The following is a 23,215-nucleotide window of genomic DNA, read 5'->3' as shown; positions in this document are numbered from 1 at the left end:
GCCTTGGAAAAGAGAGGCACAGAGCATAGATGAGTGATTGCCCGGCGTTGAGGGAGGGGAGAATGGCTGCTAGTGACATGGAGCTGCTTTTTCAGGAGATGAGTTGTTTTGGAATTATATAGTAATGATAGTTTTATAACCATGTAAACATAACTAAAAACCACTGAATTTTATACCTGAACGTGATTAAAATGGTGAATTTTACAACAGGTAAATTTTCTCTCAATAAAAAAGAGTAAATGTGAGGTAATAAATCACTAAACAAAGAACTATCCACCAGCAGACCCCACACCAAAGTTAATACCAAAGGGTATTTTTTCAGGCTGAAGGAAAAGAATTCCATTTGAAATAAAGAACAATGAAAAGGGCAAATAGATGGGCAACTCTAAATGAATTTTTAAAGTATACTATGTTAAATAAGCAGAATATTATTAGGAGTATTTTGAGTTCTCAAATTTGAGAAATATTACTAGTCTCAAGAGTTCTGCTCTTAATTTAGAGTATGCATAGGAGTATAACTCTAATATCTCTCCCTGAAATATAAGAACCCATGTAAAAAAAGAAAAGTATTCATTTTCAATTTCTATTTAATCTTTAAATCCTTCAAACATCTTACCATTGCAGAAAAGCACTGGGACACAGAAAGCCACACTTACCCTTTCTCAATCACATCATCCTTAGAAGAAACTGGATTCGAAGACTCACTCTTCCAAGGTTTATAAACTGCTGTCTTTACTCTAGGTGATTTCTTGGGAGATTTAGGAAGTTGTAGTAAACTGGATTCTTCTTTCTAAAAAGTAGTAAGATGATGAACAAAGTGAAAAATGGGCCAAGTGGGGAAAAATGGACAGAGAATAAAGCACATTCTCCATAGATACCTCAAATTTATTCTGATCACTAGAGGACTTCTTCCCTCAATCTATCACCTACTATCATATGCTTAAGAAGGAGAATGAAAATATTTTTATTTTTCATTTTTAACTATTAAATATTCTTATTCCTCTTCTCAAACTCCAACTTTAAAGCAGCTAGCAGGCTGAAATCTCTAGACCTATTTAGAGCATTTTAAAAGGCCAAAGGCCCCCCACTATTGTGAAAGACTCTTTCCTGGAGGAAGAATTGAGTGCTGTGTGTATGTGTACATGTGTGTATATGTGTGTTTGTGTGTGTGTGTGAGCAAATGTACGTGTTGTGGAGTGGGGAACGCAGGTAGCAGGCTGGGAAAAGACTTGTGGAAACCATTGGTCCATAAGAGGCTCTATCTTAGACTAGTTCCTTCCGTTTTTGGACATTTTATTTTTATGGGTATCATTCCCATTCTTAAATGGTTTTTGTAGTAAAAGTTAATTATTTAAATCTAGAACATGAGATGCTACACACATGATGCAAAAAAGCAGAAACACCTAAATGTCCAGAGAGGAGAAAGAAACAATTATATACATGCATGGATGTATATGTTCATATGTATAAGTGTAATGTTATATACTATTTTAAAGTAAGGATTACCAAAATTATAACACCTGGAAAAATACTAATGAAGATGTTACATTACCAGAATCCAAAAATATAAAGGTATTAAAATCAAAAATTCACAAAAAGCCTAAGAGAAAATAAGTTAACAGTTGTCTAGAAGTAGATGAGATCAGAGTGACTTGTCTCTTTGTTTCAAAACTTGTCTAAGTTTCCAAATTTACAGTTTTATTATTTTTAATGCAATGCTTTTATTTATTTAATATTTATTTATTTGACCACACTGGGTCTTAGTTGTGGCATGCAGGATTTTTGATCTTCATTGCAGCATGCAGGATCTTTAGCTGCAACATGCAAATTCTTATCTGCAGCATGTGGGATCTAGTTCCATGACCAGGGACCAAACCTGTGTCCCCTGCATTGGGAGTGTGGAGTCTTAGCCACTAGACCACCAGGTAAATCCCAAGTTTTACTATTTTTATAATTTGAAAAACAAAACAAAAAAAGTCACTTCCTATATGTCAGCTTCAATTAGAATGTAATATATGCTGCTGGAAAGCAAGAAATATATTTGTGATGCTTTACTATCCAGAACAAACAATAAAATCTTATATGCATTCCAACTACTAATAATTTTTTAAGAATTCTATAAACAAAATTAATTACTTATGTGCAGAATACATCATGCAAAATGCTGGGCTAGATGAAGTACAAGCTGGAATCAAGATTGCCGGGAGAAATATCAATCACCTCAGATATGCAGATGACACCACCCTTATGGCAGAAGGCAAAGAATTAAAGAGCCTCTTGATGAAAGTGAAAGAGGAGAGTGAAAAAGGTGGCTTAAAACTCAACATTCAGAAAACTAAGATCATGGCATCCAGTCACCATCACTTCATGGCAAATAGGTGGGGAAACAGTGAGAGACTTTATTTTGGGGGTCTCCAAAATCACTGCAGATAGTGACTGCAGCCATGAAATAAAAAGATGCTTCCTCCTTGGAAGAAAAGCTATGACCAACCTAGAGAGCATATTAAAAAGCAGAGACATTACTTTGCCAACAAAGGTCTGTCTAGTCAAAGCTATGATTTTTCCAGTCGTCATGTATGGATGTTTGAGAGTTGGACTATAAAGAAAGCTGAGTACTGAGAAGGCTGAGCGCTGAAGAATTGATGCTTTTGAACTGTGGTGTTGGAGAAGACTCGTGAGAGTCCCTTGGACTGCAAGGAGATCCAACCAGTCCATTCTGAAGGAGATCAGCCCTGGGATTTCTTTGGAAGGACTGATGCTAAAGCTGAAACTCCAGTACTTTGGCCACCTCATGCGAAGAGTTGACTCATTGGAAAAGACTCTGATGCTGGGAGGGATTGGGGGCAGGAGAAGAAGGGGACGACAGAGGATGAGATGGCTGGATGGCATCACTGACTTGATGGACATGAATCTGAGTGAACTCCAGGAGTTGGTGATGGACAGGGAGGCCTGGCGTGCTGCGATTCATGGGGTGGCAAAGAGTCGGACACGACTGAGCGACTGAACTGAGACTGATGTTTTGCATATGATGTCCTAGGTATCGGGGCTCACATCTGTTTTAGTAATTTGGAACACAGCATGACGTTAAGCAACACTCTGTAAATAAGTGGAACCACAGGAGACTGGGCTTATTAAAAGTGTATCATTCAAAAGTGGTCAAATTCATAGACACAAAGTAGAATGGTGGTTACCAGGGGATGCAAGAGAGGTTGATGAATGGTTATATAGTTTCAAACTTGCAAGGTAGAATACTTCTGAAGATCTGTTACACAACAATACAAATATACTTATATTACTACTGCAATGTACACTTGAAAATGGTTAAGATGATAAATTTTGTCATGTGCTTTTTGTTATTGTTGTTCAGTCCTTCAATTCTGTCCAACTCTTTGTGACGCCATGGACTGCAGCATGCTAGGCCTCCCTGTCCTTCACCAATTCTCAGAGCTTGCTCAAACTCATGTCCCTTGAGTCAGTGATGCCATCCAACCATCTCATCCTCTGTCGTCCCCTTCTCCTCCTGCCTTCAATCATTCCCAGCATCAGGGTCTTTTCAAATGAGTCAGCTCTTTGCATCAGGTGGCCAAAGTATTGGAGTTTCGGCTTCAACATCAGTCCTTCCAATGAACACCCAGGACTGATTTCCTTTCGGATGGACTGGTTGGATCTCCTTGCAGTCCAAAGGACCCTCAAGAGTCTTCTCCAACACCACAGTTCAAAAGGATAAATTCTTCAGTGCTCAGCTTTCTTTATGGTCCAACTCTCACATCCATACATAACTACTGGAAAAACCATAGCTTTGACTAGATGGATTTTTGTTAGCAAAGTATTGCCATTATGCTCTGCTTATTAATGCACTGTCTAGGTTTGTCTAGGTTTGTCACAGCTTTTCTTCCAAGGAGCAAGCGTCTTTTAATTTCATGGCTGCAGTCACCATCTGAAGTGATTTTAGAGCCCCAAAAATAAAGTCTGTCACTGTCTCCATTTTTTCCCCATGAACCAGATGCCATGATCTTTGTTTTTTGAATGTTGAGTTTTAAGCCAGCTTTTCACTCTCCTCTTTCACTTTTATCAAGAGCCTCTTTAGTTCCTCTTTTACTGCCATTAGAGTGGTATCATCTGCATATCTGAGGTTACTGATATTTCTCCTGGCAATCTTGATTCTAGCTTGTGCTTCATCCAGCATGGCATTTCATATGATGTACTCTGCCTATAAGTTAAATAAGCAGGGTGACAATATACAGCCTTGATGTACTCCTTTCCCAATTTGGAACCAGTCTGTTCTTCCATGTCTGGTTCTAATTCTCGTTTCTTGACTTGCATACAGATTTCTCAGGAGGCAGGTAAGGTGGTCTCATGTTCCCATCTCTTTAAGAATTTTCCACAGTTTGTTGTGATCCACACAGTCAAAGGTTTTCACATAGTCAATAAAGCAGAAGTAAATGTTTTTCTGGAACTCTCTTGCTTTTTCGATGATCCAACGGATGTTGGCAATTTGATCTCTGGTTCCTCTGCCTTTTCTAAATCCAGCTTGAACATCTGGAAGTTCTCAGTTCACATACTATTGAAGCCTTGCTTGGAGAATTTTAAGTATTACTTTGCTAACGTGTGAGATGAGTGCAATTGTGCGGTGGTATGAACATTCTTTGGCATTGCCTTTCTTTGGGATTGGAATGAAAACTGACCTTTTCCAGTCCTGTGGCCACTGCTGAGTTTTCCAAATTTGCTGGCATATTGAGTGCAGCACTTTCACAGCATCCTCTTTCAGGATTTGAAATAGCTCAGCTGGAATTCTATCACTTCCACTAGCTTTATTCATAGTACTGCTTCCTAAGGCCCAATTGACTTCACACTCCAGGATGTCTGGCTCTAGGTGAGTGATCACAACCATCATAGTTAATCTGGGTCATGAAGATCTTTTTTGTGTAGTTCTTCTGTGCATTCTTGCCACCTCTTCTTAATCTCATCTGCTTCTGTTAGGTCCATACCGTTTCTGTCCTTTACTGTGCATAACTTCACGTGAAATGTTCCCTTGGTATCTCTAATTTTCTTGAGGAGATCTCTAGTCTTTCCCATTCTATTGTTTTCCTCTATTTCTTTGCATCTCTATTTCACTTAGGAAGTCTTTCTTATCTCTCCTTGCTATTCTTTGGAACTCTGCATTTAAATGGGTGTATCTTTCCTTTTCTCCTTTGCCTTCCACTTCTCTTTTCTCAGCTCTTTGTAAGGCCTCCTCAGACAACCATTTTGCCTTTTTGCATTTCTTTTTCTTAGGGATGGTTTTGGTCACAGTCTCCTGTACAATGTTAAGAACCTCTGTACACAATTCTTCAGGTACTCTGTCTATGCGATCTAAACCCTTGAATCTATTTGTCACTTCTACAGTACAATCCTAAGGGATTTGATTTAGGTCATACTTAATGGCACACTGGTTTTCCCTATGTTCTTCAATTTAAGTCTGAATTTGGCAATAAGGAGTTCATGATCTGAGTCAGTCAGCTCCCAGTCTTGTTTTTGCTGACTGTATAGAGCTTCTATATCTAAATCAATCTGATTTTGGTACTGACCATCTGGTGATGTCCATGTGTAGAGTTGTTTCTTTTGTGGCTAGAAGAGGGTGTTTGCTATGACCAGTGCATTCTCTTGGTAAAACTCTGTTAGCCTTTGCCCTGCTTCTTTTTGTATTTCAAGGTCAAACTTGCCTGTTACTCCAGGTATCTCTTGACTTCCTATTTTTTTATTCCAGTCCCTATGGATGAAAAGGACATCTTTCTGTGGGGTGTTTTTTGTGTGTGTGTGTGTGTGTTAGTTCTAGAAAGTCTTGTAGGTCTTCATAGAACCATTCAATTTCAGCTTCTTTGGCATTAGTTGTAGAGGCATAGAGTTGGATTACTGTGATTACTGAATGGTTTGCCTTGGAAATGAACAGAGATCATTCTGTCATTTTGAGATTGCACCCAAGTACTGCATTTTGGACTCTTTTGTTGACTGTGAGAGCTACTCCATTTCTTTTAAGGGATTCTTGCCCATAGTAGTAGCTATAAAGGTCATCTGAATTAAATTCACCCATTCCAGTCCATTTTAGCTCGCTGATTCCTAGAATGTCGACGTTCACCCTTGCCATCTCCTGTTTGACCACTTCCAATTTGCCTTGATTCACGGACCTAACATTCCAGGTTTCTATGCAATATTGCTCTTTACAGCACCAGACTTTCCTTCACCACCAGACACATCTACAACTGGGCACTGTTTCCACTTTGACTCAGCCTCTTCACTCCTTCTGGAACTATTTCTCCACTCTTCTCCAGTAGCATATCTGGTCACCTTCCAACCTGGGGAATTCATCTTTCAGTGTCATATCTTTTTGCCTTTTTATATTGTTCATGAGGTTCTCAAGACAAGAATGCTGAAGTGGTTTGCCATTGCCTTCTGCAGTGGAGCACGTTTTGTCAGAACTCTCCACCATGATCCATCTGTTTGGTTGGCCCTACACAGCATGGCTCATAGTTTCTTTGAGTTAGACAAGGCTGTGATCCATGTGCTTTTACCACTATAAAAAGCTTTCTAAATATAAAAAAAAATTTTAAGTGTATTATACCTAAAATTAAAGGATGGCCCAAGTTAGTATTTTTGAGCTTTCTGGCTTGGGAGAAAGCTAGAAAAGTAGACTGAAAGAAAAAAAAAAAATCTTTTCTTTTGATAGAAAAAAAATACTGTCAAAAGGGCACAGTAGAACTGGGGGTGGGTAAAGGAGCTGTTCCATATCATGACTGAGATGGTAGATACACAATGTATATATTTGTCAAAAATTTCAGAACAAAAAGGTGAATTTTACTTTGTATAAAAGATATTTTAACTTTTAAAATAGGAAAAATATAGAAAATAGAATCAAGTTCCATTGCTTACACTGTTTTCTGCCAAGGAGAAACAGAATGAGATCAAAATGAGTTACCCAACTAGAAAACACTGATGGTAACCTGTGTGGTGATGGCACTCAGAAAGCCAAGTATGCTCACTACACTAGTCTCTAAGATTTGTATTAACCTGGTGACTGAGTCACAAAGTCACAGGGGCTAACAAGGAAGCTCGGTTGATCAGTTAAGTGACACGCAAAAAGGCCCTGGGGGCAAAGAGGTCAGAAAAGTGTCTACATAATGGCTAAGAAACCATTAGTTCACTATAATGACACTAACTCAAGGTGTGGACCACAGGCCAGCAGGAAGAGCATCACCTGGGAGCAAGCTTGTTAGACATGCAAATCCTTGGGCCCCACCCCAGACCTACTGAATCTTGATCTTTAGGAGGAGCCCTGAAGAACAAGTTCTAACAAGTTCTTCAGGTGACTCACTGAAGCTTGAGAAGCACTAACTTGTAGTGGTGCTTTGCAGCAAATCACCTAGGAATCTTATTAAAATATAGGTTCTAAAATGTGACTCTAGGGACTTCCCTGGTGAGCCAGTGGTTAAAAATCCACCTTCCAATGCAGGGGACATGGGTTAGCTCCCTTGTCAGGGAACTGAGATACCGCATGCCACACCATGAGGCCAAAAATAATAATGTTCAGGCACGATGAGGACCTCAATTTTAAGCCAAACTCCAGATTTTAGAGTGACTCTCACCTGGTCTGGTGATGGACAGGGAATCCTGGTGTGCTGCAGCCCACAGGGTTGGAAAGAATTGGACACGGCTTAGTGACTGAACTGAATTGAATGTATTCAGCCTGTATCAATTAAATCTGACTCTCTGAAGGTGGGACCCAGGCATCAGTATGTCTAAAAGCTCTCTGTGATTCTAGAATGCATACAGGGTTAAGAAACTACCAACAGAAAAACTGTAAGGTATTTGCAGCTCTAAAGCACTACTTGTAGAAGCAGAATTTTAAAAGTCACATTATACATCTTCCTGACTTTTAAAAATAAGATATCTTAATCACAAAGTAATCATTTTTGAAGGGGTCGTGTGTGACTATGGTCAATAACACAACATTCTGTGACACCTTTAAAGGCTAGAAAGATTAATAAGGCTCTTTACTTCTGAAATGTATGTCTTAGCTACATTTATTACATCTCTGTGCCAAAGCACATAGGGTTATTTACTTCTTCTCCGTAAATTTGGTTTTCTTCTCTTTGTGGACTTTTCCTATTTTTTGTCCTATCTTATTCTTCCCTATTGTGAAAATAATGCTCACCATTTCTAATTTTGCCGTTGCTATTTTTCACTCGTTTGTTCAGTTTATACTTATTAAGCACCAGGCACTATTCCAGGCACTGAGAGAAAGCAGTTAACAAAGAAAAGTCCCTTATATTCTGGTAGGAGGTGAAAGACAATAAACATAAATCAGCGTGGTCTTAAGTATGATGAGGCAAAATAAGGCAGAGCAGAGAGCTTGGATAGTAATCTGTGCTGGCCTGCACAGCGTGCTTACGTGGAAGAATCAAGGGCAGCCTCTCTGACTAAGTGATACCAGGGCAGACACCGAGGTGTGTGAGGGGCGACCACACGCGTATCTGGAGGAAGAGTGCTCCAGTTGAAGGGAAAGAGCATGTGCAACACTCTCAGGTGTCTGTTTGGTGTGTTCCAGGAACAGCATGGAGTGGTGCAAGCTAGAGAAGAATGCTAGGAAATAAGGCCAGGAAGCTAGCAGGGCCATGGACAGCTGCATAAAGACTCTAGCCTGTATTCTGACTGAAAGAGGAGGCCACTAGGGAGTTTTGAGCAAGTAAGCGACATGATCGTGCATGTTCAAAAATCACATTGGCAGACTGGTGAGGAACGAACCATAGATTTTCTTATTTCCTAATTGCTGCAGCATGTACATGAACAAAAACCAAAAAAAAAAAAAAATTAAAAGCTTATGATAAAACTTCAGGGCAAGTGTACAAAACCCAAGCATCGACAAGTTTTAGTACAAACTTAAGAGATCAAAGTATTGCTGGACAACCTACCTGCATCTCAGATAACTGTGGAATGCAAGATTTGGGTCTTAACGGCAAGAGGGTTGCCATTTGCGGGAAAGGGTCAACATCCTTCCTTGGTTGCTCTTGACGAAGGTGCCAGAATTTCAGTTCAGCACTAGCATGTTTTGTTGAGGAGGTATGAGTAACACAGAATCTTGGTGCCCTAGTTAGAGGAAAAAAAAAATTAAGATTAATCTAGGCAATAAGCCTCAAAAATCAGAACATATAATATGTGTTCACAATGATCAGTCTTGCCACATCCCTTTTCTAATAATTTCTTCTTTTCCTGCTCCCTATCCTCTCCCCGCAATGTTATGTGTGTGTACGTGTGTGTTATCTATCATATCTATCCATCTATCCATGTATCTCTCAAAAGAAAAGTGGGCAAAGAAGATACACAGGGAACTTATGAAAGCTGAAATCCAAATGACCACTAAATATTGAAAAGTTATCAACATCAACAATAATCAGGGAAATGCAAATTAAAAACACCAAACACCAATGACATACCAAATAGCCAAAAATTTAAGAATCTCACACTATCAAATGTTATCATGAATTTGTAATAATAAGTACTCTCATATTCTGTTGGTATGAGTGCAGTTGGTACAACTATTTTGGAAAAGGGGATATGCGTACAGCATTGCTTGTAAGTGTAAAAAGAGAAAATGACACAAATTTGTTTTAACAATAAATAATCTATGGTATGTTGATGTAGTGGAATATTGTATACAACAGTGAAAATTGATAAAACTCTCAATACAGTTACAGTTAAATCAGTTATGTCTGACTCTTTGTGATGCCATGGACTACAGCCCACCAGGCTCCTCTGTCCAAGGAATTTTCTAGGCAAGAATACTGGAGTGGGTAGCCGTTTCCTTCTCCAGGGGATCTTCCTGACCCAGGGACCAAATCTAGGTCTCCCACACTGCAGGCAGATTCTTTACGGTCTGAGCCAGAGCCACAAGGGAAGCCCGTAATGTTGACAGAAGACACAAAAGAAGGCAGGCAACACGATTCCATTTTTATAAAGCTGTAGAGCAGGAAGATAAAAACACATATTTAGGGATTTATTTGCATACATGGTTGGTAAAACTGCAATGACAAGTAAGGTGGTAATCACAAGTCCAGAAAGTGGCTACCTCCAAGTGGATGGAAGATGGGGTAACCAGCAAGGCACCTTCAGGGGTCTTCACAATGCTTTATTTCCCAACCAACATGGTGGGAAATACATGAGTATTTGTTTTTACTTAGGTTTTTAATTTTAAAGAATACACAGGATTTAGCTAGATCAAGAAAAAAGGTAAGAAAGGATTCTGGGAAAATGGCAATGTCAGCAATATTGTTTTTCTACATCCCTGAATCCCTTCATAAAATCAGACAGCATGACTAGATAGCAAAACCAAAAACTCATGGACAACGTTTAGAATAACACGTGTTAATGTGACGAGGTATCCCACAACCCCAATATACAGGCAGTGGGTACAAAAGATCAGCCACAAGACCTGCATGACATCGGTGTGTGGGCCACAAGAGGAAGGAAGTGCCTGATGCTGGCCCTGAGAATGGAGGGGCACCAAAAGAGCCAGAAGGCGCAGGCGGCCTGTTTGAGGTTAGCAGTTGAGATGGAAGGGCTTCTGCTCTCTCCAGCCTGAGCTGAGTGCACACACGTGTCCATCACATTTCTACTTACCAACAATGAACAACTGGAAAGTCAAAATAACAAAATGGATGAACTACAATAGGTGCAACAATTTGGATGCATTTATGCTTCAGTGGCAGTGTGCTGACCAACAGAAGTCAGGCTCAAAAAGTTAATCCTGTATAATTACATGGCATTCTAAAAAAAGACAAAAATACAGCGACAAACAACAGTGGTTGCCAGGGGTGAAGAGAGAAGGAAGAGTCTGATGACAAAAGGGCTCTGAGAGTCTCCTAAAGTGATGTTTGTGCGCCGACTGTCATGTGCATCTATACAGTTTGCTTTACTGTATGTTAATGTAAAATATAGAAAAGAAGAGGAAAAACAGCCTTTTCAGTAAATGAATCTGGATATCCATAAGAAAAAAATAAACCAAAACTGAACCTTGACCTAAACCTCACACCCTATATAAAAATTATAAAAATTAACTCAAAATAGGCTATGGATCTAACTTAAAACATAGAATTGTAAGATTTTTAAAGAACAGCACAGGAGAAAATCTTCCAAATATAGCACTGGGCAAAGAGTTCTCAGGCTTGACACCATAGGCATCATCCATGAAAGTGAAAGTGTTAGTCCCTCAGTCGCGTCCAACTCTTTGTGACCCCATGGGCTGTAGGCCGCCAGGCTCCTCTGTCCATAGAATTCTCTAGAGAAGAATGCTGGAGTGGGCAGCCATGCCCTGGCTTCCGTAGTGGCTCACACAGTAAAGAACCTGCCTGAAATGCGGGAGACCCAGGTCTGATCCCTGGGTTGGGAAGATCCCCTGGAGAAGGGAATGGCAACCCACGCCAGTATTCTTGCCTGGAGAATTCCACAGACAGAGGAACCTGTCAGGCTATGGTCTATGGGTCATAAAGAGTCATTCAGACAGGACTGAGCCACTAACACTATAAAAACTAAAAACAGATTATATGACCCACTAATCTCATTCCTGGACTTTAATTCCAGGGAAAGGAAGATTTATGTTCATGCAGAAATCTGTACATGAATGTTCACAGCAGCTTTATTAGTAACATCAAAAGACTGAAAACAATCCTAATGTCCCTCAGTGGGAGACTGAATGTGTAACATCCACACAACAGAATACTACTCAGTAATGAAGAACAAAACAACTTGGATGCATCTCAAAGGAATTATCCTGAATGAAAAAATAATCCCCAAAGATTATATATTACATTATTTCATTTATATAATAGATGAGTAGTTTTCCAGTAATTATGAGAAAGGGGGAAGGTGAGAGGCAGACATGGTTATAAGAGAGCAATACAAAGGGATGCATGTGGTAATATAACTGCTCTGTATCTTGACTGTAATGGCAAGTGCATGTGATAAAACTGTATACAGAGAAATAAATTATGAGAAACTGGCAAAATATGAAAAAAGATTGTTGAGCTTTATCAACGTCAATTCCATCACTGCAGTATTGCACTACAGTTAAGCAAGATGTTACCACCGGGTTGGGGGGGGGCTGGCAGGGAACTGGGTAACAGGTATACAGAATCTTTGTGTAATTCCTTACAACTTCATATGAATCTATCATTCTCTCAAAACAAAAAAGTTAAAATAAGAAAAGGAAAGCTTCTACTATACTTTTTGTAATGCTTTTTAAGCTGGGTGGTGTGTATATAGGTGCATATTATAATTTATACCTTTCTGCCCTTCTTAAATATTTAAGAACAGAAATTTATACAGAGAAAAACAACATTCTCCCTCTATATGGGAAAATACAAAGTATACAAGTAATCTGAAATACCTAGATGGGAGATAATCGAGAGACAGAGGCAAGGGGCAAATCATGATGACCTTATTTGTTAACTTAAGGAATTTGAACCTCACACTGAAAGCTTGGGGGTAACTAGTGAAAGCCTTAAAGCAGGGAAGTGACATCATCAGATCGATCACGGCCACAGCGGACAGCTCCCTGATCCTCAGATAGCACACATTTCCTTCACGAGGCCCATGCTCTTCTCCATGCTTCTTGAGTCCCTCGAGTCCCAGGTGAAATACTACCTCTTCTCCGTGTCCTGCGCATCCACCACACTTGCTTTTAGTACACTCATTTCACACGTAGGTTCCTCCCACTAGACTAGGACCACTAGACTTGACTATGTTTTACCCTTGTACCCTTAGCACAGCACCTGGCTCACAGGAAGTGTTCATGGAATGTTTACTGAGATGATAAATCTAACTTGAGCTATTGTACATGTATGCACATGCACACACACACACACACACATCAATTTGAAGAGATACTGAGCATAAGAGGTCAAGCGTAGGAGGATACATTCACAAAGTTAACATGGAGTTAAAACCCATCTTGTAACAGAGAAATATCAATAACCTCAGATATGCAGATGACACCCCCCTTATGGCAGAAAGTGAAGAAGAGCTAAAGACCCTCTTGATGAAAGTGAAAGAGGAGAATGAAAAAGTTGGCTTACAACTCAACATTCAGAAAACTAAGATCATGGCATCTGGTCACCATTACTTCATGGCAAATAGATGGGGAAACAGTGAGAGACTTTATTTTGGGGGCTCCAAAATCACTGCAGATGGTGACTGCAGCCATGAAATTAAAAGACGCTTGCTCCTTGGAAGAAAAGCTATGACCAACCTAGACAGCATATTCAAAAGCAGAGATATTACTTCGCCAACAAAGGTCCGTCTAGTCAAGGCTATAGTTTTTCCAGTGGTCATGTATGGATATGAGAGTTGGACTATTAAGAAAGCTGAGCACCCGAGAATTGATGCTTTTGAAATACAGTGTTGGAGAAGACTTTTTAGAGTCCCTTGGACTGCAAGGAGATCCAACCAGTCCATCCTAAAGGAAATCATTCCTGAATATTCATTGGAAGGACTGATGCTGAAGCTGAAACTCCAAGACTTTGGCCACCTGATGCAAAGAACCAACTCATTGGAAAAGACCCTGATGCTGGGAAAGATTGAGGGCAGGAGAAGGGGACGACAGAGGATTATATGGTTGGATGGCATCACCGACTGGATGGACATGAGTTTAAGTACACTCTGGAAGTTGGTGATGGACAGGGAAGCCTGGCGTGCTGCAGTTCATGAGGTTGCAAAGAGTCAACACGACTGAGCAACTGAACTGAACTGCAAGTCCCTCAAACACCAACATTATCTAAAGGATAGGTACTTTAAAGAAGGCCGAAGATAATATAATAATCTTGTCATTTAAAATTCCCATAAGTCATACATCCTTAAGACAAAAAGTATAACCTGTAACTAGCTTAATGAAAGTGAAAGCAAATAACTTTGATTCTCATTATTTTTCTTACCAATAAAGAAGTAAAGGTTTTACAACCTCAGTCTGAATTTTTTTTAAGTGTTCTTCATTCCACTGAGATCCATCTAGTAGCTTAAATTTTGATAAGACTTCTGCAGAAAGGTAGTAATCTCCACTGCTCACTAAAAAGCATTTTTTCATCTTCTCAATATGTCTGAAATAAAACACATACACAAATGGGCACGCACATACACGGTGACACAATATTCAACTAGCCAAATATTTTCACTTCCAAAATGTTTCAAGCAACTAATGAAGTATCTTAGAACCAAAAGTGGGGTCACAAAGAGGAGGACCACGACTGAGCAACTGAACAAAGAACCAAAAGTGAATTACAGGAGCACCAGTGTGAAGATAAACATAGATCCCACAGGTATGGGAATGGGAAGGATGGTTTTGATGAGCTAAACAGTGGCCTTGCTAAGATGTCCACACCCTCATCTCCAGAACCTAAGAATGCGATCTTACATGACAGAAGGGACTCTGCAGAGGTGATTAGGGTTTTGAGGAGATTATCCTGGGCTATCTAGCTGGTGCTAATATAATCATTAACAATCCTTCTAAGAAGGAGGCAGAAGGGTAACAGTCATAGAGAAAAGATGGGAGGACAGAAGCCGAGGGTAGAGAGGAGAAAAGATGTCATGCCACTGGCTCTGAAGACGGAGGAAGGGGCCCTGAACCAAGGAGAGCAGATAGCCTCAGAAGTGGGAAAAGGCAAGGAAATGGATTCTCCCCTGCAGTGCCAGAAGGAATGCAGGCCTGCAGACCCATTTAGACTTCTGACCTTTTAATCGGAAGAAAATTAATTTATGTTGCTTCAAGCCACTGAGTCTGTGGCAATTAATGACAGCAACAATAGGAACTAATAGAGTATTAACTCTGAAGAACCTATGTAGGTTGACTGTATATCCTTTCCCTAACATGTCTTAGAAAGTGGTAGCAGCCTTCCATCCCAGGGTCAATTAGGTCATGCTTCATAATCAACCATTTGGTAACCCCTGCTCTTATAACTATGTACAAGAATGAGCTTTGTGATCTGAATGCCTCTGAGTAACTGGAAGAACCCAGTCTCTAGTATTTAATCAGTCAAACCTTTAATGGGGATCACAGTCTACTTCAGAGCAGATCAGGAGAACACAGACAAGAGAAGGACATAAAGCAGAGTCCTCCAAGGTTCATAAGACTTATAGTGATCTAACACATACGGAGCAGCTAAACAAAGGCCCATGCTCCATCGGACCTAAGAGGCTCTCTCCAGCAGATCGTATCCAGCAGATATCTCATTCAGGTATGCCTAAGTGGCATCTGGCTAAAGACCACAGAATTTGTTAACTGAGCAGGCTGCCAGCAACAGCCAGCCCTTTACACTGGCATAAGGTACCTTTTCTGTAAATCAATTTTATTATAATAAAATAAATCTTATTATTAATTCTTCTAAAAGTATAAATTACATTTATATATTTATTCCAGGCCTTCTGTCTGTGCTTAGATGACCCAAACTAATATTTTATAATTTGATTTTAAAACAATTGAAAAAAAAATAGAAATACCTTTGATGTCTTCCAGGATTCTTAAGAACTTTTAACCTCTCAATATCCATCCATAGCCACCAATATTTCTCCCCTAAGGTACCTTTTAAAAATTTCTTAAATCTTTCAAACTCTTTTCTATTGCCAATGTCATAAGTTTTGTGAGAAATACACCAATCAGCCCTGCTGTCGAGTCCAACGCTGTCAGGTTTTGAAACTGCTTGTTCTAACACGCTTTCCGACTTTTCCCTTAGCATTTCATCGAACAAAACATTCTTGCTAGAGGTAGGCCCCCCAATGTCATCAAATACCACTTCTGTTACGTTTCTGAAATTTACGTAATCTGGGCTTTCTCTAAGTGTTGCTCCAAGAACTTGATGAATTGCCATTCTCAAAATAAAGGAGACGTAAGATCTCAAGAACTCTTCGCATGTTGAGAAGTGCAGTGTCAGGCTTTTATCAACATTCTGTTGCTTTTCAAGGTATATCCTCAGAAGAGCTTGAGAAGGAGTGTCCTGTAGAGATACAGACCCATCTTCTTCAAATTCGGAGATTAATCTAGTGGTTTTTAATAGGCCCTTTTTCGTCCTGGGGTGAACTCCATCATCAAAGATAAAACTCTCTGTATTAAATCATAAAAGGCTATTAGATTAGATATTAATGTAAAAGTTTTCTTTTAACTGTTAACTAGATGCTATAAATCACTGCAGATGGTGATTGCAGCCATGAAATTAAGACGCTTACTCCTTGGAAGGAATTATGACCAACCTAGACAGCATATTAAAAAGCAGAGACATTACTCTGTCAACAAAGGTCCGTCTAGTCAAGGCTATGATTTTTCCAGTAGAGTATGGATGTCAGAGTTGGACCATAAAGAAAGCTGAGCACCGAAGAATTGATGCTTTTGAACTGTGGTGTTGGAGAAGACTCTTGAGAGTCCCTTGGACTGCAAGGAGATCCAACCAGTCCATCCTAAAGGAAATCAGTCCTGGCTGTTCACTGGAAGGACTGATGTTGAAACTGAAACTCCAATACTTTGGCCACCTGATGCAAAGAGCTGACTCATTTGAAAAGACCCTGATGCTGGGAAAGATTGAGGGTAGGAGGAGAAGGGGACAACAGAGGATGAGATGGTTGGATGGCATCACCAACTCAATGGACATGAGTTTGGGTAAACTCTGGGAGTTGGTGATGGACAGGGACGCCTGGCGTGCTGCGGTTCATGGGGTAGCAAAGAGTCGGACACGACTGAGTGACTGAACTGAACTGAGAGAAAAGAAGTGCCAACAGGGATTGGCCATATTTTCCCTGGACCTGAAGAGGATATTGGTGGCAGATGAACTAAATATTTGCTATCCTCAATAAAGAGGAGCTTCAAAAAGACATGACACACTTTTAAAATGTAATATTTCAGGCTGATAATGTCAACATGCAAAGGCCAAGTCTATTAAAGAATTAGAATGTGTATACCAAATGATTGTATGTACTTTAATGTTTCATGTTGCATGGTAAAATAAAATTAGCTACCATAGATGATGAGATGATAGATGAACAGACCAGAATTGGAGTCATATTAGCAATTTTTAAATTGACTATTTTATGAGAAAAATTCAATTACTACTATACTTACAACCTATCATTAAAATTTAAAAATTGCATAAAGTCCTTGTGAAGACTTACAAATACAAATGGACTACATTTACACTTTTTCTAAAGATGTAGTCTAGCCTTTTTTTTTTTTTTTTTTTTTAGTATTTCAGATATCAGTGAAATATCTGATGTCTGTGCTTTATTTCACATAGCAAATCTACTGCTCACAAAGCCAGGGATCAGGAAAACCCTGATCCATTTGTCCCAACCTCAATTTTCTCAGTAATAGATTTCAAATCTCAATAAACTGAAAACTTTTCATAATTTTAATTGAAACTATATATAATAAATTTCCCTAAAATTGAGATTAGACTTTTGTAGACCTGTGAAAGGATAGTGGGTATACACTTAACCCCACAAACATGGAGAGAGAGTACAAGCCTGGCACTTCTGCTCACTGCCTTCCTGGTATCCTTTCTTTCTCTGTTCACTAACTTCACGCTCCAATTTTCTACTTCACTATTTGGAGGCAACAGTAAGAAATCTATAAATTCCGTAATTTCCAATTAGAAAGATGATTTTCCTCTTTACCTAGATTTAGGTTCAATTCTAGAGACTCCAGATTTATCACCCTCAGAGGTTTCTGGTACTTATCAAAGGAACTATGCAATAAGTTAGTGAATTGCGGGATTCCCTTCCTGAATCACATTGCTAGATTTTTTTTTTCCTCAAGCAATATCATATATTAATTAGTACTGTTTCTGGAGGTAAGGTAAGGTAAGGTAAAGTCGTTCAGTCATGTCCGACTCTTTGCAAACCCACGGACTGTAGCTTACCAGGCTCCTCCATCCATGGGATTTCCCAGGCAAGAGTACTGGAGTGGGTTGCCATTTCCTTCTCCAATGCATGAAAGTGAAAAGTGAAAGTGAAGTCACTCAGTCGTGTCAGACTCCTTGCGACCCTGTGGACTGTAGCCCACCATGCTCCTCTGTCCATGGGATTTTCCAGGCAAGAGTACTGGAGTGGGTTGCCATTTCCTTCTCCAGAGGATCTTCCCGACCCAGGGATCGATCCCAGGTCTCCCGCATTGTAGGCAGACGCGCTTTACCATCTGAGCCACACGGAAGTCCTTTCTGGACCATTTCTGGAAGGTCCCCTTTATTTATGAAAAGTTTCTGTCACCCACCGAAGTTCATCCACCCACAGCAGACATTTATCTGCTTTTCAAGGTGAAAAATCGTCTGAACTTAAAAACAGTAGGATAACTCAAGTTCCATTAATCACTATTTACTTTTGGAAGGAGAGAAAGGTTGTACCCACTTCATTTCAAATTCTTAATAATAAGAATTTGTAAACTGTAATAGGAAATAATGATAAAGCAAATATTTATTAATTGTCTATTAGGTACCAAGCACTAAACATTTTATATATTCAGTATATATGCATCATTAGTTTAATCTTACAGATGACAAAAGCAAAGTTACCAGAAGCGGAAAATTTGCAGAAGTCACAAACTAATAAGTATCAGTGTTGGGTTCTAAACCCCTCTTCTTTTCACTATACCAGGCTGTCTCTTAGAAAACAGTAGAGAGTGGAGTTGCAGGAGATACCGTTTTTTTCCCTATTCACTAAGTGTTGTATTGTAAGTTTAGAATAACAACAACAAAAGATGTAAAAAGGAGTTCTGGGGTCATTCTTATCCTTGTCCTTTTCTGCTTACCAGAAACAGATGAAACAACTGGTGATTCCATTTTGTCGTGGAAAACACAAGATGGTAATGAAAAGGTTGGTACTGTTTGCTGACATTGTTTTGCTAAGGCAAACCAATCTTTTGTTTGAGTATAGGAGGCCTAGGAAGAAAGGAGCACATTTGTTTAACCACTATTAGCAGTATTCTTCCAATCATGAATCTGGATAAATCATTATGATAATACTCAATTTGTATAGTATAATATGTAAAGGAAAAATTATGCTGTGAAAGCAAAGAATATTGTATACAGAAAAATTCGTTAGCTGAGAATAATGGTAAGGAAATTTCAATTCAGATTATTTTCATATTAGATGATCAAAGGAAAAAAAAGGAGCTCAATACCCATCAAATTTTTCACTCCTCCACCAGAAACATGCAACCTTATTTCCTGAATTCACTAAAAATTCCCACCATCTAAGTTAACATGGCAGTCTCCATAGCTCATCACTCTTTGGATGCATCTTTTGCCAGCTGCTCCCATTTACAACTTTCTCAATGATTTCATGCCCCTAGTTCCATCTGGTCAGGCTCAGTGTTTTTAACAACTCCTTACAGCAAAATGGCTGTCTGGGGAGGCCTTACAAATAGCTGTGAAAAGAAGAGAGGCCAAAAGCAAAGGAGAAAAGGAAAGATATAAGCATCTGAATGTAGAGTTCCAAAGAATAGCAAGAAGAGATAAGAAAGCCTTCTTCAGCGATCAATGCAAAGAAATAGAGGAAAACAACAGAATGGGAAAGACTAGAGATCTCTTTAAGAAAATTAGAGATACCAAGGGAACATTTCAGGCAAAGATGGGCACAATAAAGGACAGAAATGGTATGGACCTAACAGAAGCAGAAGATACTAAGAAGAGGCGGCAAGAATACACGGAAGAACTGTACAAAAAAGAGCTTCACGACCAAGATAATCATGATGATGTGATCACTAATCTAGAGCCAGACATCTTGGAATGTAAAGTCAAGTGGGCCTTAGAAAGCATCACTATGAACAAAGCTAGTGGAGGTGATGGAATTCCGGTTGAGCTGTTTCAAATCCTGAAAGATGATGCTGTGAAAGTGCTGCACTCAATAGGCCAGCAAGTTTGGAAAACTCAGCAGTAGCCACAGGACTGGAAAAGTTCAGTTTTCATTCCAATTCCAAAGAAAGGCAATGCCAAAGAATGCTCAAACTACCACACAATTGCACTCATCTCACATGCTAGTAAAGTAATGCTCAAAATTCTCCAAACCAGGCTTCAGCAATACGTGAACTGTGAACTCCCTGATATTCAAGCTGGTTTTAGAAAAGGCAGAGGAACCAGAGATCAAATTGCCAACATCTGCTGGATCATGGAAAAACCAAGAGAGTTCCAGAAAAACATCTATTTCTGCTTTATTGACTATGCCAAAGCCTTTGACTGTGCGGATCACAATAAACTGTGGAAAATTATGAAAGAGATGGGAATACCAGACCACCTAACCTGCCTCTTGAGAAACCTGTATGCAGGTCAGGAAGCAACAGTTAGAACTGGACATGGAACAACAGACTGGCTCCAAATAGGAAAAGGAGTACGTCAAGGCTGTATATTGTCACCCTGCTTATTTAACTTCTAGGCAGAGTACATCATGAGAAACGCTGGACTGGAAGAAACACAAGCTGGAATCAAGATTGCCGGGAGAAATATCAAGAACCTCAGATACGCAGATGACACCACCCTTATGGCAGAAAGTGAAGAGGAACTAAAAAGCCTCTTGATGAAAGTGAAAGAGGAGAGTGAAAAAGTTGGCTTAAAGCTCAACATTCAGAAAACGAAGATCACGGCATCTGGTCCCATCACTTCATGGGAAATAGATGGGGAAACAGTGGAAACAGTGTCAGACTTTATTCTGGAGGGCTCCAAAATCACTGTAGATGGTGACTGCAGCCATGAAGTTAAAAGATGCTTACTCCTTGGAAGAAAAGTTATGACCAACCTAGACAGCATATTCAAAAGCAGAGACATTACTTTGCCGACTAAGGTCCGTCTAGTCAAGGCTATGGTTTTTCCTGTGGTCATGTATGGATGTGAAAGTTGGACTGTGAAGAAGGCTGAGCGCCAAAGAATTGATGCGTTTGAACTGTGGTATTGGAGAAGACTCTTGAGAGTCCCTTGGACTGCAAAGAGATCAACCCTGGGATTTCTTTGGAAGGAATGATGCTAAAGCTGAAGCTCCAGTACTCTGGACACCTCATGCAAAGAGTTGACTCCTTGGAAAAGACTCTGATGCTGGGAGGGATTGGGGGCAGGAGAAGAAGGGGATGACAGAGGATGAGATGGCTGGATGGCATCACGGACTCGATGAACGCGAGTCTGAATGAACTCCAGGAGATGGTAATGGACAGGGAGGCCTGGCGTGCTGCGATTCATGGGGTCGCAAAGAGTCGGACACAACTGAGCGACTGAACTGAACTGAAATAACATGACAAAAACTTACTCTCAGGAGCACTGGAAACCTCTCCACGTTCAACTTCCCCTTTACCTTAGATTTTATTTTCACAACTTTGCTTGGATGGGATGCTTCCTGAAGGATGATTTCTGACTCACCTGCCCCTGGATGGAGTCTTCAGTTTTTCCTTTCTTTTATGTACTCCTGAATCAGCTGATCCAATTCTCAACCTGACATGCAGCTTCAAATGCCCCAGTCCTAAGAAACTGCATCTCAGATGCCCTGGGAAGATTCTTCTTCCCACTTCTCTTAGAAATGTCCTCACCTACTTTTCTAGGATAATCCAACTTGTTCAACAGAAGCAGAGAAGGGAGTGTCCAGCATTACTCTCACTTTTCCTTTTTCCAACTAAGTCATCTTAGCCTAAGGAACACTTACAGAGGAGGCAAGGCTCAAATGGAATTATGGAAAATTAGTGGGGCAAGTCAGGCTACATAACAAGACCAAAGGCAAGAGAGAGAAACACCAGGTGCCACTGGTGTAGTACTATCCCTTTTAGAAGTAAGGTAGATAGTAGCTTTGAATCTAATTTCCTTTTGTTTCCTCTTTTTCTTTCTCTAAAACAAAATCATTTATTACTAATTATATTCATTTAAAATACTTATTAAATGACTACTCTGTTCCAAGTTCTATCCTAAGCACTGAGAGGAGACCAAAATAATTAAGGAACTATCAAGGAATTAAGACCAACATACAAGAGTCATTAAATTAACTACACAAAAAGATAAGAGAGCGGAAGATAGAGGAGAAAGAAGTAGTTAGCCAGATATAAAAACAGTTAACTACTCTATATTCTTAAAAGATGGGTTGTTTGTGTTTAGATGGTATAACTGAAGACAAAGAAGTATTACTAATTATCATAAGGATTAATATCTATCTATAGCCATGGTTCGGAGAAGGCAATGGCACCCCACTCCAGTACTCTTGCCTGGAAAATCCCATGGATGGAGGAGCCTGGTGGGCTGCAGTCCATGGGGTTGCTAAGAGTCAGGCACGACTGAGCGACTTCACTTTCGCTTTTCACTGTCATGCATTGGAGAAGGAAATGGCAACCCACTCCAGTGTTCTTGCCTGGAGAATCCCAGAGACAGAGAAGCCTAGTGGGCTGCTGTCTATGGGGTCGCACAGAGTCGGACACGATTGAAGCGACTTAGCAGCAGCAGCAGAGTCATGGTTTAACGATTTAACGGCCCCAAAAATTGAACACTCAAGTTCAAAGGCTATTAAAAAGAAATATATAATTCTAGTATTACTCAAGTTGACAGAAATGAGTTTTCTTCCATCACAGAAAATAGTAAAAGTAAAGTAGCTTGGATTTTTATTTTCTTATATCTGATTCAATTTACATTTAAGGAATCAGAACTTATTCTCCTAGATTGAGTCTTTCCTTAGTATGTTTATAGACCTCTACCATTAGTACGTTTTTGACATCCCTAACATTATTAGAACACATATGTTAAGAGAAAAAATAAATACTGAAAAATAAATATAAGAGAAAAGAAAAATGTGACTTTGTATATTCCTGAGCATTATTCAGAGGAAATGATGGGACTGGCACACATTTTTTTTTTTAACATTTTTGCCAAATATTGCTGATAGAACTGTCAAACCACAAAATTATATAGGAGCTTACACATGAAAAAAAAATGTTCAAAAAGATAGGGTAAGGATATCCATTCCAACAGAGATGTTTTCCTCTTGAATGACATCTTTGATCAATTGGAAGTGCCTGCCTAGGGGGCTGTGTTGAAAAGAATTTAGAGCCAAGTCCTAGCTCAGCAGGAAAACTGCCATGATTGATTAGCAATATCTGCCATGAATGGAAACTAGGACAATAGCAACACATGGGTAACATATTTGCAGTTCCTGGTTTTGCAAAGAATTGTATATTGGAAACCTGTTCCCAGAGAGAAGA

At 39.6% G+C, this 23,215-nt stretch overlaps 1 protein-coding gene across 16 annotated transcripts in view; it reads right to left on the bottom strand.

The window, feature by feature from the left end:
* Positions 1-23,215, bottom strand: part of RGS22 (regulator of G protein signaling 22) — a 139,716-nt gene that overhangs the window by 75,721 nt on the left and 40,780 nt on the right. For 9 of the 16 annotated variants that reach the window (XM_060393893.1, XM_060393882.1, XM_060393883.1 and 6 more), the window contains 6 exons: positions 18,806-18,935; positions 15,517-16,117; positions 13,959-14,120; positions 9,778-9,990; positions 8,946-9,120; positions 657-790 (listed from right to left, as the gene is read on the bottom strand). In XM_060393893.1, the coding sequence (XP_060249876.1) occupies positions 657-790; positions 8,946-9,120; positions 9,778-9,990; positions 13,959-14,120; positions 15,517-16,117; positions 18,806-18,935 (1,415 nt within the window). The remainder of the gene's footprint in view (positions 1-656; positions 791-8,945; positions 9,121-9,777; positions 9,991-13,958; positions 14,121-15,516; positions 16,118-18,805; positions 18,936-23,215) is intronic. The other 7 variants (XM_060393895.1, XM_060393886.1, XM_012184063.5 and 4 more) reach the window with 1 other exon arrangement.

This window comes from Ovis aries, chromosome 9 (assembly GCF_016772045.2).
Source record: "Ovis aries strain OAR_USU_Benz2616 breed Rambouillet chromosome 9, ARS-UI_Ramb_v3.0, whole genome shotgun sequence".
Taxonomy (NCBI): domain Eukaryota; kingdom Metazoa; phylum Chordata; class Mammalia; order Artiodactyla; family Bovidae; genus Ovis; species Ovis aries.
Note: the sequence above shows the minus strand (reverse complement) of the source record. Positions and strands in the feature narration are given on the sequence as shown.